Here is a 19,671-nt window from a genome sequence, read left to right as displayed (position 1 = left end):
CACAAGGGAAGCAATGCACTATTGGTATTGTGACATTTTATTTGTATGGATTTTATGTGAGAAGGTGACAGCTTGTTGGGAGATTTTAGATAAGCTTTCATGCAGGACCAGTTTAACATTTGAAGCCAGGGAAAACAGGAAATGGGTTTGTTTTTATCAGTATCAGGGGCATCAGTAATGTTACAGCTGCAGAATTTAATTTCCCCTTTGTGTTTTAATGCTCTTATTTGGCATGTGGTATAACATCATTTAAGCTCCCAATTACAATCAATTTCAATATTATTATGTTTCCCGAAACTGTTTTATTTTTTATTTTCATATGATAGGTTTTAAAAATAAATGTAAATGTTTACTTACTGTTACATTAGCAATTTGTTTGTGCACTTGTGGAAATTGAGACAACATTTTTAGTAGAGATATGTGGACTTGTTAAAACACAGTATAAGCAAGTTGTGTTCATATTTTCAATTCAGCAAATCAATGGTTGCAAAATAGGAGCCTTTATTACTCTTCTTGTGTAGATAAGTGGTTAACATAACATAGGGCCACCAAAGTCGTAACCCAAACAGAATAATGTACTTCTAGATCTAAAGATAAATTGCAAAGAATATTTATGGTATTAAATGAACTTGGAGTTTCGAAGCAGCAATGTTTCATAATATATTTGTGTATATTTGCAAAACTTTTAGTGGCTTATTACAAAATATTCACCATAGAAGTTATATTGCTAAAAGGAGGCATTGTAACAGCAACTACTTATCTGTGAGGGGATGTGGTGGTGTTATAGCGAGGTTCTACTCACTGATATGGTTTACTAGCAATGACATGTCTGGCATACATTTTGCTTCACTTAGGATTGGGAACCAGGTGTGTTCCCTGTCATAAGAAATTAGTGTTATTTTCCTTGGAAAGGCACATGGTCAAGAAAAAAAAACATAATATACATTATATATATATATATATATATATATATATATATATATATATATATATATATGTATATTATGTTTTTTTTTCTGGACCATCAAACACACAAAAAAGTATGTTGCTCAACACTATATATAAGTAGATAAATCAGACCCCAAAATAAGTACTGCCTAATAGGGTACACAGAAAATATATACACCCGAAAAGACAGAAAAAATATATGTATAAAGGGGTAAGCTGATGGTGCTGGGGGAAAGATGCAAATATGAAAAACACCACGAAAGAGACAAAGACAGTCCCCTAAACTAGCACTCTGAGTATCCTACCAAAATAGCCTAAATAGAGTTTGACAAAAAGACCCGAATATTCCTTCAAGGCAAAAAATGAACAAGATTTTATTACAGCAGCAAGACACACTAACTTAAAAACATGAACAAACAAATGGCAGCTGAAAATATGAAGGCAGTGATTTTACAAAAGTAAATGCTGATAGTTGAACCAAAAAGCTATGATGCGTCTAATTTATAAAAATATATAATCAGGCAATAAAAAAACAAAAATGGGACAAAAAACTATCAAAAAAGATATTGTATCTAATGGAACCCTAATGCTATGATAAGCAAAAATAAACTAAAGGCATATGGAAAAGTATGAAATCAATAGTGCTATGTACAGAAAACATGAACATAGACGAAAAATATACCTTAAAGCCAAGGGAAAGGCACAGGGGAGAAAAAAATGAAACCAACTCATACCCTGATCAGCATATACAATAATGAATACAAAAATCCTGCAGCATGAATATATAGAGTGACAATGGTCATAGCACATAAGTAGATAGAGACAAAGTTAAGAACTGTTGCACATTGCAAACATGCAGATTTCCAGGAACCACGAGAAACAGTAACACCAGACAGCAGAGGGAAATATACTCAGCTGTCGCCAGATAGCACACGAGTTCAGTCCTCTGTGGAGATATTGCAAAACTTTGTCTTTTGAAAGATACAAATAAAGTCCATAGTTACTGTGCTGCAGGGATCATGCCAGAGAAATCATATACAGCTACCAAATTAATACACTCTACGCGTTTCGGCCGTCGGTGGCCTTCATCCCGGAGATAGAAGACCTTCAAGCGCTACAATGAGAATGATCTATATGTGTAAATAACCACAGTGCAATATTAATATACAATTATTGACAACAACGTGTATATAAGGAGGGTGTAACCTAAAATACTTGACCCTAATAAATGCAGCCAACTAGGTCCACGACCCCACAAACACCGAGAGAAAAGAACTGTGGAAGAATGACCTAGGCGCAGAAAAAAGAGAAAGGGGGAGGAAAAAAAATCATAAAGTAGTATGTCTTAATAAGCGTCACGGATAGATGGTGAGGGATACACTCACCCTTAAGTGGATAATATAGGCATTTATCCACATGAATGGGATCTGGAACTATTGTCATTTCTTCTGTATGAAATGGATTTGTTTTCACACTTGGTGGGATCACTCTTCTTACTCCACGATAGACATCATATGGGAATGAAAATATAAAAGGAACATATAGTGTAACACAGTTTTATTAAAATATAAAAGACCTATAAACATATAGGTATTGTACTCACTTGATGAGCAATAAAACAGGCAGTTTGTGAGATTTATAATCAAACTGAGTCTCTCACACTCAGTTTGTGCCCCGGCTCACTGCTATGCGAATGCTGGGAGACTGTTAGTGAATTGTCCTGCTCCGTGTACCGGCGTCCGGTCTCCCCGACCGCCGTGCACTTCCGCATCATGTATCTATTCCCAGTCTCGCAAGATCTCGCTCCAGTCGCTTACTCCGGAGCTAATCTGCTTCCAGGGGTTTTCTGATCAAGTCTCTCACAACCTCTTGCCTCAATCTGTGTTGTCGCCGAACAGAAAGTCACATATATATATATATATATCCTAAATAGAGAGGATTGCATCTGTAAAATGACCTGAATCAGCAATCTTGGCTAATTGGAACATGGAGTCTTCCGGCGCGGAACCCTCTTCCGATTCTGAGGCCCTCTGGTTCAAGAGATGAATACTTTTTTCGATGCTGATACTCATGTAAAAATAAATATGGCTACTGTTAACATCCAATAGGAAGCAGTAACCAATGAAATTGTGGCCTCCTCGTATTGGCACGCGGATCCTGCGAGATTTGGTGGTATATTGTTTTTCGGTAGGGAACTTTAACAGCCTACTTTCTCCAATATGTATCTTCAGGAAATGGGTATTCCTCAGAGCTAAACAGTGCAGTGAATCTCCCCCCGGTTCTAATTCTTTAAAAATAAAATCAACTTGTTAAGTAAAAGTTCTAGGTGGGATTGCTGGTTGAACATAGGGTTTTACGCCTGGAGACAGAAGCTTGACACTTTCACTCCTTTGCTACATCATTGTTGTCCAGTTCCATCTAATTTATGTTTGACTGTTTTGTGCTGATAATATGCAACAAATGGGCTTTATAACATTATAATTCGTAACGGCTACTTCAAGTGTGTTATGTGATTGAAGACCACCAGTTGGCCATATGGCTCTAGTATTTATGGATAACTGATCCTATGGCACAAGTGTTTTCTGCCAAATGCATCTGTTCACACACATGCAGATCTACCTGTGAAACACCAGATGATTACGTTTTAACAACTGTTTGGTGGTAATATGTCCCTTGTGATCCTGTTTTTGGTTTGTTGTTGCATACGATATCTGTTTGTTCCTTTAAAAACCTCACAAAAGGATCACATTGATATACATTACATTCATTATCTTGAAATACTAAGAAAGACATCACATTTCCATACATTAGGGGAAAAGACATTTTATAAATTAATGTGGGCTTTCTTGACTCATCTTAAATACTTGAAGAAAAGCACTTTAAAAGTGTAAGTGAAAGGGCATTGTAAGGTTGCTTGCCTTCTGGATTAAAGGCTTGTTCTGTACATTTCCATGGTGATGTTAGCAGGGGAGGAGAACTGGAGCTTTGGTGTTCTGCAATATAGTGAACAATGCATTCCAACTGCTAAATCGTATTAGTTTCTTTGTGCTGTTTGTCCTAATCTATCTAGCTTCATGTTTGTTTGAACATGAACTAGAAGAAGGATCAAAATGGCCTACACTATTTGGGGGGGGGGGTGGGGAGAGATTGGGGGTGAATGGTGGACTTGTAAATATCATTATAATATTATGCCCAGATATATATATATTTCTTCTGATCAAATCTGATTTACAAAACTTGCAGTGAAAAGAAAAAAAGAATGAATATTTTCTCCGAAATAGAAAACTACCATGCGTTTTATGATCTGAATTTAACTGTAAAAGCTGTTTGTAAAAATAGAAACGCCTCGTTGGACTGGATGATTGGGACTGTACCTTCAGAAAAACAGTTATAGTTTTGCTTCCTCAAAATAAAACTCCACAACATATTGAAAGGTTGCACGACCATTGTTTGGTTAGCTCAATCATCAGATTGTTAATTCCTTGTGATTTTTCCTGCTAATGCTCTGCTGTTAATAGATAAATAAAATAACATTCATGTTCTTAAAATATTTATAAAACACACTGTTAAGTATTTTCAAAGTGCATCTGTCATCTTTTAAAATGGAAAAGTCACCTGGGACATGTCTCCTTATCATGCATCTGTGTCAATAGCTAGGGATGGGGTATACATGAGTTTCATCAGCTTGTGCAGGATTAATTTCTGCCCCCCCCCCCCCCACCTCATAGAACTATAATTGAAGAGTTTAGTAACACTTTGCAAAACCGTGCATTGTCAGGCAAATCAGGACCAATCAAACTAATGGCAGTGGCACTTTTAATGGGTTAAATATAGACAACCATAGTAACCAAATACTTTTGATTGTTTTTATGATTCATAATATCTTTTGACACTATTTTACCTGTTGTATATACAGAACAAATATTATTTAACCTTTGGTGAAGCTCACACGTGGTGCCACAGCCGGCAATGCAAGTTTATTAAAAAAAATAATTATATATATATATATATATATATGTATATATATATATATTGTACATACACACTAAAGGGGTCACTAATAGAAAAATGCAACATCTCCCAATGATGTTGCAAAGTTGTATTGCTCACTGCACTGAGGCTGATTCTGGTGTTCATATTGTTCTTCCAGGCAAGTATTTTCGACAGATTAAAATTCGAATTGTCCGGCAACTGGTAGGTTTCTGGAGCTGGGTGCATCAGGGTTAATTTCCTCTAGACCTTCTGCATAATTCCAGATACCAAATGTAAAAAAGATTTGAGCAGCACAGAAGACTGATTTATCTAATTATGCGGTCATGGTTAGCCAGAGCTAAAGTGGAAAAACAATAATTACCAGATACAATTTGAATTACATGGACCTGAAGAAAATCTATGGTATGCAGTTTCTGGTTAGGTATTTTATTCAGCTGTTTATATCCAAAGTAGTTTTGATTAACTCAGTAAACATGTGCATTTTATGTCATTTGTAGCTATAACATCACAGGGCATTGCTTATCTTGACAATTGACATCTAATCCATTGCTGTACATCTTTAATACTTTTTGCATTCATATACCATGCTGTCATAGCAGTAGTTAAATATTTTTGAAGTCATTGTGGGTACCTGGCAACCAGAGCTCTTTTCAGCAACATGTTTTCAATGGTCCTAGCACTAGAATAGATTGTAAAGATTGCTAAATGGCTTAGTTGGAAGAAAGAAACTTGGTCTATTCGCTATAGGTGCCCTTTCTTTTCACAATATAACACGAGTTATCAGCATTTGATGGTTCCATAAACTGATTTTATGGTAGCAGCATCTGAACAAGTAAAGATCTTTGTAGATGGGCTTTTTCATATATTAAAGATGGTTTCTGTAGTTTCTTCGAACCATGCAATACATCAACAAGTGAAATAAAAAAATAAATTACGTGATTTTAGCCCTGGAGCCATCCCCACAATAACTTTGATTGTGTTGACACTCCCTGAACAAAGCACTTCATCATTTCATCAGGTCACCATGTGTTTAAAGGAAAAAGCACAGTTTTCTGAAAGTAACAGAATTTGTCCAAGGTTTAATATTTAATAGCACAGCAGGATTTGCTACTGTAGTAGAAAGCAGTTCTGTAGGTTTACATTGATTGGAACAAAATGCCAATAATTATGAATGTATTCAAAAGTATGAAGCAAGGGGCATTTGAAGCCCTGATCTGTGTAAGCCACTTTCATTTCTTTTTTTTAAAGCTGTTTTTGAATTTCACTTAGATGATGATGGAGCCACATGAGGGAAGTTCTTAAATCATTTTTTTTTAAATCTGTTTGAGCCATTAGCTTTTTGTGTGAATGATCTGTATACTCTGTATGTCTAATTTACTTAGCAACTATAACGTCAACATAAAGCATTGCGTTATAGGTACAATTCAGGGGCCTGCTCTTTCCATAAAGGTACAATCTCAGAGTCAAACACAACCATTAATAAATTATTTAACACAGGCTTCTTTTAATCTAACTGTGCTAAAAGCATTTCTTTGGGGCCACTGAAATGGGGAGTGTTTTTTTTTTTTACCATTATCCCACTCCATCCTTATCAGAATGCCAATAAAGGGAAGGGAGGTTGAACACAGTGACATCAGGCAAAAAGGGAGGAAATGAAACCCCTACCAAGTCAGATTGATGTCCTTTTTTAAAAAAAAAATACTCACCCATATGTAAGTCCTAAACACATCATTGCCATTAGTTCACTTTAATTCTAGGAGGGACTACTACACAGACAAGGGGGAGACACCCGCTCGGCATTGAGACAGACGTATGGGTGCACTAGGTGTGATAATGTACAGAACAAAAAATGATCTAACTAAGTGAACTAAGCCGCACAGTCCATAGGTCACTAGCACACTGTGGTAGTGGGAGTATTCTTTTCCTCATAGAGGTCTGGTGCGGAGGCTCCTCACTTCGATAACTACGGGATTGTGCGTCCCCCTTATTTTATTAGTCCATATGACCCTATTAAACATGTTTTTATAATCACACATTTGCTGTACTGGTATCTCACAATCTATATATCTGGGACCATCATTTCGTTTACAGTCTGACACGACTGTTACTTCTGTAGCCATGCCATCTGTGGCTACTGTTCTGCTTCCCTCCTGGCAGTAAGCCCTGGTACAAGCAGGCCTTGCAAGTAGTTGATATGGGGTTTTCCCCCTCCGAGGAGCTGCACTTGAGTGACAGCGGGAGGCGGTGACATCAGGCCTGGGTATAACAAATCATGGGACAGACCTGGTGCCCTCCTCCTGGCAGTACTTAAGGGCAGTACCACCCTAAATTCAGGAGTGCCCTTCCCCACTTGAGGAAGGCAGGTCACACAGTGGAGAGGCTGATTATTGGGTCTTCTCCAGTCCTTTTCCCTCTGGGGGGGAGTGAGTGTGGACCATACCTCTGCCTCTGCTAGAGAGACAGGGAAGAGCTAGGACGGCTGCGGGTGCTCTTGGCCTGTAGTGACGGTCCAGGGACCATCCTTCAGTGGTAGCTGAGAAGTACTGCAGAAGCTTGCCTTGTTACTGTGCTGTACAAAAGAGATAATAAACCGTTCCTGTTGTTATACCTCCTTCCTGGTGCGTGACCTTACTGGGGGGAGATGAATATTTCTACTGTGGAAAATCACCGTCAGTTACTGGAGCATACGCAGATGGAGGCGCTGCACTGCTAAAGAGATATGTGGAGTATGAACCCCAGAAGCCTAGTCCTGTGTCCCCACTACCACCAGTGGACGACGCAGCCCTCCTGTTACCAGCAGGTATCATGCACCACACGATCCGTAATGGCCACATCTCCCACCGGTGGGGGAAACACCGTTACACTTCTATCTACACAGATCAACTTATCCTCCTTATCTGTGGTCCTTAGCCTCAGTTCCTTTACCAGACTATCGAGTGCACCTCATTGGGGGCTCTATCCTAGCCTACTCTCCAGCTCCGGAGTGACCCTCTGGCTTAGATCATTTTTTGTTAGGAGGGATTACATTTTATACGATTGAATTTTTTGGACCAAAAAAAATGTTTTTGCAATTATTAAAGTTTTGGATGAAAACTTCAAACCACAAATTCAGTGATCTCTACCCATTAAAAGTGTAATTCCACATGGTCGGACAGTTGATTTTCTTAGGGGCTTCTGAATAGGGAAGTTTGTCAATCAAGTGTTTTCTTAACCCCCTTTTTTTTACATTTTCCTTCTGAGAGAACTACTAAAGATAAGCAGATATGAGGAAGAGGGGCTCTGGCTGTACAAGCACTTGCTGAACACTGTAATTTTCACATACAAGGGGGTACCCAGGGAAGAATCAAACCCTTCACAGTTCTACATTTTAAATAATTTAAAAAATACTTTTGGGTAGAAACGGTATCAATTATCAAGATGAGACTCCTTAATCATGTCATTGAAATTAGTTCACATTGGTCCTATGAGAGACTTCACCCTTATCTATACTCCAAATCTAAGGTTTACTAATGTTTTTCATGTATGTACAGTATGTATGTATCTTGCTTTGGTAGTTCTGATCAATTATTTAGAAAAATATACAGAACATTACTTAATCTGAAAAGGTTTAGAGTAGAAGAACTGGTAATAGGGCATCTAGAGACCACTTTACAATGTTTACTTAACCTTGTCTCCATAGTACCAATTCTTGCTTTAAGGGGGCAATCCCTCCTGTGACCAAAGTGAACTAATTCCAATAACCTGTATAAGGGATATCATCTTGGTGACTTCTACCCAAAGCCCACTCTCCATCTACCCTTAACTTTATTGGTTCTCTGATAAGGTTATAGAAAACACTTGATTTTCAAACTTCCCCATTCAGAGACCCCTACAATATTTAACTGGCTGACCATGTGGCAGCTTTTTAAGTACTTCAGCAGAGCAACTAGTGTTTTGAAGGAAAGCAATCCTGGTTGGTGAGTGATTATGTTGTGTGAGTCACTGAACCATTTGGCTAATTCCTTGCTTTTGTTTTCTCACATTGAGATGCAATAAGTACAGTAATGTTATTTCAAAGTAACAGTTACTCTCCGTTAGCCATATTTCAGGGAAGTGGAAAGGCCACTTTAGGCTGCGCTTATAGTGCCAGCGACGCGACGTTGAGGCAAAACAAATGTATTGCCGCCGTCGCGTGCGCTTATAGTAGAAGCGGAGCGACGGCTTGGTCGTGATCGCTGGAAGTCAAGTCAATTTGATTTTTCCAGGGACCGCAGCGTGACACCACCGTCATGTTGCTGTCGCGGCACTATAAGCGCAGCCTTAGTAACAGCTTTTCAGATATGTTAAAATACATTTTGCCAGCTGCACACATGCAGCTAATGAAATATTTGTGCTTCATTTACAAAGCTCAATTGGATAATAATAGAAAGAAAGACTGGTCACCATTATGAATGAGCCCAATACACAGTATATAACAGTATAATTGCAAACGACATCCTGCTGTAATAAATTCCTACCAATGTTTTACACGTTTTATTTCAGACTCCTTTGGCAAATAGAAGGCTAACATGAGTTTGTTTTTTAATCTAACCCTTTTCATTTATGACTCTCCTTGAAGAAAAGCAGAACCAAGCCACTTAATCCTAATTATCTGCAGAAAATCTAACAGGCCTTCTTTTAAAAATCCTTATTCACTTTTCCAAAAAATGGAATAGACACATTTTGTAATGTTGAGCTGCCTTTGGCAGGCCTGGTTCCTGTCAGTTTCCTTTTTATCTCCTGACTGTATAAGTAAATGTCAATTTTTATTCTTTTGTTTTTAAAATTGGATTGCTTGTCGGCAACATTGAAATGAAGTCTGTCCTGCAGGGTCTGTTTACTTTCATTTCCTCTCGTTTTTTGTGGGGGCTCTTAGTCAGGAACTGGAAAAACTTTCAGGAATCTGTCTCCTCTTTTTAAACTTTCTCTGTCCGAAGAGTCTTAATGAGGAATGGTTTGGGGACATTGTGCTGTCTTTTGTCTTTAGAAAAGTTGAAGCGATGCCAGTAAAAGAAATGAGTGGGACTTCTATTCATGTCCATGAGCCTTTGTTTTTGTCACCATTGTTCGAATGCACAATGCCAGTTGTTTAGAATGTAGTGAGTTGCAAATTGTATTTGTAAAGCGGAGGGGAAAAACCTAGCTATTTACCTCTCCTGCCTGCCAGAACTGCCTAGCTATGCCTAACTGGATGTGAAAGTATCCTTTTAAGAGCAAGTGGGTATTTTTTGCATAGCATTTAGCTAAGTCTGATGCTTTAAAGCTACATACTATTTCTCCAAAACAGGTTTTGTTTTGCAGAACACAAGCCATATAAAAGCTATTAAATAAGTTGGTGTTTTAGTCCTGTAAACAAATAACCTATACTGCACATAACATTGTTTTGTTGGAATTGCTGACATTTAAATCTAAAGGCCCCAACAGCACGAGCAGGTTTGGTTTGCAATATCATTACCTAAGAAATGTACGAAATACACCAGAATTCGTAAAGCTCTTAAAAAGGGGTTCATAAGTGAAAATGAATATTTTAGAATAGCGACGGATGCTGCTTCCGTAATCTAGGCTTGGTTTGGCTATGCGTCACAGAACATAATGATTTCATTTTGTCAGGTAAATTGCATTCACATTAATCCCATGTCATCCTTGCCCTAGCCAGCTCCACTGTAGATTTAGAAAAAATAGCTATCTTTTGTTTTATTGTTAGCATTTGCTCTCTCTAGTAGGGCCTCAAATTCCTCACAGGTGGAATTTAATCACCATGATCCTGGTTCTTTGAAGCATTCCCAGTAGGGAAGCTAACCACTAGAGCTTCTCAAATCCACTTTGTCAGCAAGGAGGCAAGCCAGTCTGCAACAAGCTCAGTTTGCTCCTAACTAATGCCGTGGCTTTTTTTATTTGTCTATGTTAACCTGTTCTAGAATGACATAGCTGCAGTAAGTTTAAGCATATGTAATACAAACACAAGGTGTTAATTATTTGTGGCTTAGACTTTAGCCTGTTGAGTAGTGAAACACCAACATGTTCTCTGTGCGACTGTACAGCAAACAATAATAATATTTAATTGTTGTGTTTTTAGATATTGTATGTGATTGTACATGGAATTGTACACAACAAATTTCTGCTTTCAAGTCCTTATAAAATATTGTTGGACAGTTAGATTAAAGGATATGAAGTAATTTCTTCTATTATTTCCTAAATTTCTATTTTGCCTAATGGTTAAAAAAACAAAACAAAAACTGGGGGCTGTGGTAATGCTGTATTGTGTTGTCTAGTACTGTACAGTGAAATAGATTATATTGGCTTTTAGAGTCTAGAAGTCCTTGTATTGGTAATGGATGATAGATATCTTGAGGCACACATTTAGAAAAAAAGGTCTTTAAGATGTTCATGGTTCCCATTCCTGATGCGTGGTTAGGGCACATTACTAATATAAATTGTTGGTGCACCACATTTCAGTGAGACTGTTATCGACCAGTGGATAATCCCGCCACAAACAGCTACTTCATGATCGGTAGGCACGTTGACCACTTTAGAATAGTCAGCCAAGGGTCGTATCTGGTGAGGAAGGTACAAGAGTTTTTCTACCCCTTTTTTTTTCTTTCTTTTTTTTTTTAAAGAAGGATCTTTCACATGGCAACAGGTCCCGGACAGATTAGTATGGGATTCTGAGACCGCCTCATTGCACTGAATAAGCGGGATGTTTTAAACATTTAATGTTTTGTCACAGCTTTGCGGGGTGGCCTTGCTGAAGAGCTATTTTTGTATAGTGGGTTAACATGGCACTAGGGATGGAAAAATCCTGATTTCCTGTTCCCCCTGGCGCCTATGTTGCTACACAGTGCTGACTGACCTCTGTCACTGCCACAACTGGGAACAGAGCAACCTATCCTACTTTGCTAGTGTGAATAGGTGGCACTGTTGCCAGATGTGGCAGTGACTTACAGGTAAGTCAGCTCTGCGCCGCTTAGTCCGGTGTGGTGAGTGAAGGGGGAGAGCTGATTATGCACACCCTGCATAATTTGTGGCGGAGGGAGGAGTGTATCACAAATACACACTGACACACACACTGACACACTCTGGCTCCTTAAAATCCTGCCTGACTCCTAAGGCTAAGGCCCCGCTCCCTCCGTCAGCGCTCCCGCACTGCAGACAGGCGGGGCGCTGACATACACAGACCGCGATATGCGGTCTGTAGGGAGCCGGAGCCGGAGCGGGAGGTGGGCGGGAGTGGGAGGCTTGAGCGGGAGGGGGGAGTGGCTTGAGCGGAGGGACCCGCTACTCTCCCCCCCTCCCTCGCTCCCTCCCTCCACGGGCTCGGGCTGGAGCTGCTGATGAAAGCAACACACACACACACACGCAGGCACTCATACACACACACACGCACGCACGCAGGCACACATACACATACACACACACAGACAGAGGCAGGCACTCACGCACTCAGGCACACACATACACAAACACAGATAGGCACTCAGACACACACATACACTCACAAACACACACAGACAGGCACTCACGCTGCTTTCCCTCCACACTCCTCCCCGCTCCCCGAAGCCTCTCCTCCTCCCGAAGCCTCCCCTCCTCATTGGCTCACAGCCACACCACGTGACGCGTCGAAGCTAGGGATTACAATTCTCTTGTATCCGCTAGCGGCTGACGCGTCACAGCGTGTAGTGAGCTGTGCAGCCAGAGGGGACCGGGACTGGCTCGGGAGGATTCCCCTGCTGGTGGGGAAAGCCCGTGCAGCCGCCCACGCCGATTTTTGTTCATCCCTGATTCTGGGGTGAGTAGAATGAGTTTGTCAGAATCCATGGAATTGTGGGCGTCTGTTTGGGCAGGCTGGCCAAGAGAAGTACCCAACAGGAGTGGACACCGATGACCATACAGAATGGTGCCAGAAGCTGGTAGCGTGATTTCTAGAATCTGCAATATGGTTTTTCTGTATTAGGTAAAGGTTAAAAAAAAGCTGTTTTTTCCAATATCTGTGCCTGTGATCATTTGGGGAGAAGGCTTTGCTTTGTGAGGTGGGGAGTTTACCTTATCAAGAGACTTTGGATGATGTGTGGGGTTAAGTGCTCGTGGATAAAAATAGAGCTACAGTGGCAAAACATATTTGTGACCGAAATAATCAGTTGTGAAAGGACACCTCTCTTACTTCTTAAAGGATTTGGCTAGGAGGAAGAGAGGTATTTTAGCTTGTGCGAGATAATTCTGTGGATTTCAAGTTGATCAATTGAGTGACTATTCTACTGAAGATATGTAAAGGTCCAAAGGTTCAATCTAGGGTTTCAGTAGAGACAGGTAAAAGTGGTTTCTGGGTATAGTATCTATTTAGATCGGAGCTGTGATGAATTGATGTTTTGGAAGAAAGTAAAAACAGAGTACTCTTGCATATAGGAAGGTTTTCTCACTTCTGGATATTTTGGTAATGATCCAACTTGGTAATTTATGCTGAATTTAACTGACAATGTGCAGTGCTCCATGTGTGCTTCCTGCCTGTCTATACTTTCACTGGAGTCTCTCATTAGCACTACTGTATATGCATTCCTCGGGTGAGAATATGCAGGCACTGGGACCACAATCATTTGCGGTGCCATGCAGTGCCCTGCTGCAATGGAGAGGAAAGGCAGTGCCGTTAGTTTTCATCTTCCTCTACCTGACAAATTCCTGGGAACTCTTAAAATAAGCAGTATTTTGTTTTCAATAAGTAAGGACACATTGATGTAGTTATTTTAATATACATAAAATTGCCTTTAGTGATTTGCCACTTTCGTGTTTTATGTGAGTCATCTACTGAATTACATTTTTAGTGATACTTTTTTTTAAACAAGATTTCTATAGATTTTAAGCGCTTGCATGAAACCGTTTTGCACCTTATTGTTTATCCAAGACAAAATAACCATTAAAAAGTATTTACCCATCATTGCTGTTTTTGCAACCCTATTGTCCCAAGGCCAATCTTCATTCAGCTGTTTTGCTGTATTCATACTTTACAAAAGTGTTGAATGGCAATAGCAAAGGTTTCTTATTATGAACATCACACAATCGCTTAAATTACCTTCTTTCCACAGTGTGGAACAGACATTGTAAGAGGGGCTTTGAATGAAAAGCGTTCAAAGCTTAGGCTGTGGCCAAGCTGGGAGCGGGTGCGCTGGCGCTCGAGCGCCGGGATGTCATGTGCTTTGCTCGGCCGAGCGATTTCTGGGCAGCTAATTGTGCGCGTGGGGGGCGTGTCGGGGGGGCACCCATGACATAACAGTGCTGGTTTGCCCTCATTGGGCAAACCGCTCACGTGACGCATCAGCGAGAAGCCAAATCAGTTTTGGTTGACTCGCCAAGCAGCAAGCGCATGGGCACGTGCACACCCGCACGCACCTTTGCCCTGGACGAGGGCATTCAGATTTATCACACAGATCGCGCCGAGCGTGAGCATTCGTGCTCGGTTCGCCCCACCCTGGCCGCAGCCTTATTTCACCTTTAGAATTTTGTAGATATTATCCAGCACTACTGCTTTAATGTGCTTTACTCAATTATCAGGTTTCCTTTTGTCCTCTGGTTCATTACCATTAATAATAAAATAAATAAAAAATAAACTTTTAAGTTTTTATCTGCGGCCAAATTCCTTGGCTGAGACCTCACATTTATAGTATCCCTGTCTGAAAATAAGTTGGTGATGGTGAAATGGTTTCAGCAAGCTTTATCTCTGAAAGGAATGTTTTTGTTCTCCCCTATGATTCCACTTAAGGCTCAACAACTGTTAAATTCAATTGTTAAAAGAAGCAAGATTGTGTAGCGTTTAGATGTTACCAGACAAGTGGGATTTGTTTTTTCCATTCCAGTTATCAAAAAGTTTAACCCTGTGCCCTCACATTTCTAATTGCAACCATTTAGAGACAAAGACGTTGCTTGTAGAAGGTTGTAGTGGAAAAGGGTGTATGCCAAGTGGAATGTCTCCTGTTAATGGGGGTTGTGAGTATAATAGATATATTCCGTTACATTTCAGGGACCAGCTGAAGCACTCGGGGGATCCAGACTATGCAAGACCGGATTTCTTGAAGAGGTTTATCACGCCAATGTCTACCAGAGCGTACATGAAGGGCAGCCCCTCCTAAATGGTAAGGTCACCAGATAACCTGTACAGTCACAAATGACAGAATAAAATATAATTTTTTTTTAAAATTAAACTAAAACTATGGTACTTAGAAACATGAGCTGAAGGTACAAAGGTTAAGATTCCAAAAGGAGTTCATGCCAGTATTTCTTTATACTAGATGACGTCATTATTTTACACTCGGCTATAAACATGTTGGCTTTGTTCCCGTGTTCCTCTCCAGAAACCAGAAAATAAATGTCACTCGTTTATTCTTTTTATTCTTGTAATTATTTGTATTTTTTTGTTGAACACTATTTATTAATTGTAACATTTTCTACATACTGTAAATATAATTTATAAGTATCTGTCGTCTAAATTTACAATTGGTTGAACTCGATGATGGACATGTGTCTTTTGTCAACCTCATCTATGGCAGTTGCAAAAAAAAAAAAGTGTGTCTTCTCTTCAACTTTTTAAATACTTTTTTGGCCTCTTATTGTAGCCCAAGGTTTCTTTACAAATTAAGTTGTCACCTTTTTATTAAAAACAAACATATTTACAGTCCCATTGAACAACATGTACTTAATACTTGCAAAACAATGAAAGCACTCGACCACATGGCATCTGCTTTACCGTTTTTGAACACCTGTCCCTTGGTTTATAATTTCAAAAAGACACTCTAGAGACTGATTGAGACCAGCATAAAACCAAATATGATGTAAGTGTGTAAAATTGAAATGTTTTCTACATTGTGCTTGCCTCCAGCCACGTGATATTCTGACCCAAATTGTTAGGTAACTTGAGATGACCCATCTATATTTAACCTTCCTGTGCAGAGAGCCATCCAGTAATTCCAAACGTAGTATACAATGCATGCATCTTTCTTAGATGTTGTGGTAGTTAATTCGAATTTGGAAACCAGTTAATTGAAAATGTGTCCTTAGGAACATAATTTTCCAACAACTAGAAACCTGATTAGTGATTACATAATGTAATGTGCGTTTATGCATGTATATTTGTACAGCAAATAAAAATATCGCTTGTGAGTACATGTGCATGTCTGACAGGTCTATCTGCCATATCACACAGCTTTTCAGCACAGCCTGGGTCGAAGAAGTGCATAGCCACTAAACCTACTTAGACAGGTTGTTCAACCTTTTGAGTCTCATTATTGCGAGGTTGTTGGCTGGCTATGCAAAGTGAAGCTGCATATACTTGGTAGAAGGAAATGTTATTCTTAAGAAGGGATTCCCTGACTATGGGCAGAAGTCATCAAAGTGAGATCTGTGCTATCGCGTCCAAATTGGCGATATCTGCCATTCATGTTATTTATCACTTGTGTTTTCCCCCTGATACATCAAGTTAGCGAAAGTAATAAAAAAAAATGGTTCCCTATAGAACTACCCCTTCTGTATCATGCATTCCTCAGTGCATTGCATGCTCAACCTCTACTCCTCTGCTTCCTTCCCTACGGAGAGACAAAAAATAATTGCTATTATGTTTCAAATGGTATTTTCTCTGCATTGTAAAACCGTAATACTTTATTTTATTACCTACAAACAATGTACAAACACGTCGTTAGTACATTTCCTTCTATTTTTTTCGTTATCTAGGACAGGGCTGCACAAACTGGGGGTTGCGCAAACTGGGGTGGGGGGGGTGCTATATTTTTTTGAGGAGGACCCAGGAACGGATAGTGGCAGAGGAAGACGGCGGGGGGAGAAGAGAACGAAGGTCCACCAGAGCGGAGCAGGGCAATGGAGTTGGACGGCGGGATTGGAGCAGGGCAGGATTGAAGCAGGACGGCCGGAGAGAAGCGCACCCCAGGGCCCGACCCGAAAGTCTTCACTGACTTCCGGTGTCTGCCTCCCTGCTCTGCTCTGGAGGTCCTCTGTCTTCTTCTCCTGTCGCTCTCCTCTGCCATCTCCCTGCTCCACTCCTACAGTGCTACTCTTCCGCAATCCTCCTCCACAATGCCAGTTAGGCATTGGTAAGGGGATGAGGGGAGGATGTGGGTGAGAGGAGAGGGGATGAGGATGGGGGGTGGGGGAGGGGGAGAGAGAAAGGGGAGGCATTAAGCGTTAAAATAATAAGATAATACTGACTGCATTTTTTTTTCATTATACTACTGCACTGATTAATTTTAAAGACCCATATAAAATTTGTCATGCTTTGCTGTTTTCAAAATGTTGGAATATGCAAGTATTTTTACGTATTTGTATATACCTTATCTTGTATACTTAATTACATTATTATTATTATTATTATTAATAACGTTTTCTTTTGTATGTGATTTGGAATACATCAGGCAGGGGTGGCCCGACTAATATCACGTATGAAAAGGGTGGCTTGACGTAAAAAGTTGTCTCACCCTTGATCTAGGACATTGTCTTTATTTGTGTCAGTGTTTGATCTGTTCATTTTTAATCTGGCAGTTTTAGTTTAATGCGTAGGTTTAGCCGAACTTCTTATTATGCATACACACATTACGCTTATTTAGTCTGTGAGATTGTTGCTGCTTAGTTAATTTAGATATTGTTGAGCTGATAAAGAGGTTTGGTTGCCAGTGCTTTGAAGTAGATTATAGGAACAAATCTCTCTTCCTTTAGTTTCCTATCTTGCATATAAATCTCACTAGATGGATTGAGAAGGTGCCAGAGGATTGGATTCTTGAAACAAAAAGCTATAGACTTGATTTACCTTGACTGTGTATAGCTATAGCTCAAAGTAATGATATTTTCACATAGCATTTTGCATTTTTTCTCAACTGTAATTGAAACTTAAATGCAGGAAAAAATGATGTACTGAGAAGTTTCTGAATTAAGGAACTCTGTTACTCTACTGCTTTAATCGCTTAATGCATAAATTTATAAAAACTGATGTGTTTAGCAAAAGAAAGGGATTTAAAGTAAGCCCAGATCTGTCAGGTTTTTAATGAATTAAGGATAGTTAATACAGGCCTAATGCAACATTTCAGCCTAATTTTGTTTTTCATTTTGTCCACATTAGTAGATGGTCCAAAGTCGGCCTTTAGCAATTACAAAGATTGTTATATATATATATATATATACATATATATAACAAACAATCTTTGTAATTGCTAAATATATATATTACTTGTGAGCACATTCACGTCTTAGGCAGATCTGAAACCCTGCTTTTCGCCATTATCACCTAGCATACAGTGCTTCCACTGCAGCAAGGGATTCTGGGAAATGACAGTGACACCTTTTTTCTTAAATCCATTATTACATGGAACCCTTAAGCCAATGCTCCCTGTTTTAAACACAGCTTTTAAACATAGCCTGGGATGAGATGCAAAGCCAGTGTGCAGTGTATGTATGCATGTACTGTATGTATATCATTACATTTTAAGTTATGGTGTTTGAAAAAGATAACAAAAAACCTCCACCTCCAGCCAATAAAGAATATCACTTGTGAGCACATTCACATGTCTTAGACAGGTCTGCAACCCTGCCTTTCAACCATTTTCACCCCGCATACAGAGCTCCCACTGCAGCAAGAGATACTGGGAAATTACATGCAAATGAGCACACAATGTGTCACCTTTTGCCTGGAATATCCATACACATGGAGCCCATATAAGCAGATGCATCGCCGTTCACACAGCTTTTAAGCACAGAATGGGACTAGCAAAGCAAGTCAAACCACTCACAGACATGTTTCAACCTTGATGGGTATCATCAGTGTGAGGTTGTTGTACTAGCTTTGCAATATTTCTAGGCTGGGTAGGTTTACGATATACATTTTAAGTTATGGTGAGTGAAAAAGGTAACAAAAAACCTCCACCGTTAGCATATAGCCAATAAAGAATATACACACACTGTATGTATATATATTTATATTTAATATATATGTTATTGCAGCGCTCCTATGTACTAAAGACTATTCAGTAAAAATAGCAATCTTTCGCTGGTTCAGCACAGCATCTGTGGTTTAGGTCTATGTGACCCATAGTTTGTGTGTGCTTGTGTCACTTAGTGTGCAGTAATCACCATTGGTGCTTGAAAACAGTGTTGAGATAACTAAGTAATTAATTCATCTTTTAAAATAGAATTGCCACCAGCAACTACATTTGAATAAGGAAAGAACAGTTCAGCTCTCATGCAGGCAAAAACAACAATTTGCAATCATTTACATATATTTGTGTAAAATAAGATTTGCTGCTATTTATGAGGTGCATTCCCCATTGGCAGCATACATCGTACTTGCAATAAATTGAAAGACAAGTTGTGTATTGACATTTAAAATTTAAGCATAAAATGCAACCAATATCACAGAATATATATTATACGTAAGCTTTTATTAGGAGATACTTAGAGTAGCAATCCCAGACGGATTTAAAAAAAAAAAAAAATGTTTTTTATTATAGAATTGAAGCAAGGGGGTCTCCAGTGCTGAAATTAACTGGGTTCAGCTCCGGAGAACACCTGTTTCAATGGTATATTTTAAAAAACCCTAAAAAAAAACAATTTCGCCCACTGGGACTACCTCTTTAAAGGAGCAATCCAAATAATATCCTGCATGTTTTTTTTTTTGTTTTTTTTTAAATAAAGCAGTTCTGTAGTATTTTTTTAATTTAAAATTAACTCTTA

At 39.3% G+C, this 19,671-nt stretch overlaps 1 protein-coding gene across 3 annotated transcripts in view; it reads left to right on the top strand.

Annotated features, from left to right (window-relative positions):
• The window catches only part of CDH2 (cadherin 2), a 221,856-nt gene that overhangs the window by 3,989 nt on the left and 198,196 nt on the right, over positions 1-19,671 (top strand). For all 3 annotated transcript variants that reach the window (XM_075584824.1, XM_075584832.1, XM_075584835.1), the window contains one exon: positions 14,966-15,077. In XM_075584824.1, coding sequence (XP_075440939.1) covers positions 14,966-15,077 — 112 coding nt within the window. The remainder of the gene's footprint in view (positions 1-14,965; positions 15,078-19,671) is intronic.

This window comes from Ascaphus truei, chromosome 2 (genome assembly GCF_040206685.1).
Source record: "Ascaphus truei isolate aAscTru1 chromosome 2, aAscTru1.hap1, whole genome shotgun sequence".
Taxonomy (NCBI): Eukaryota; Metazoa; Chordata; class Amphibia; order Anura; family Ascaphidae; genus Ascaphus; species Ascaphus truei.
Note: the sequence above shows the minus strand (reverse complement) of the source record. Positions and strands in the feature narration are given on the sequence as shown.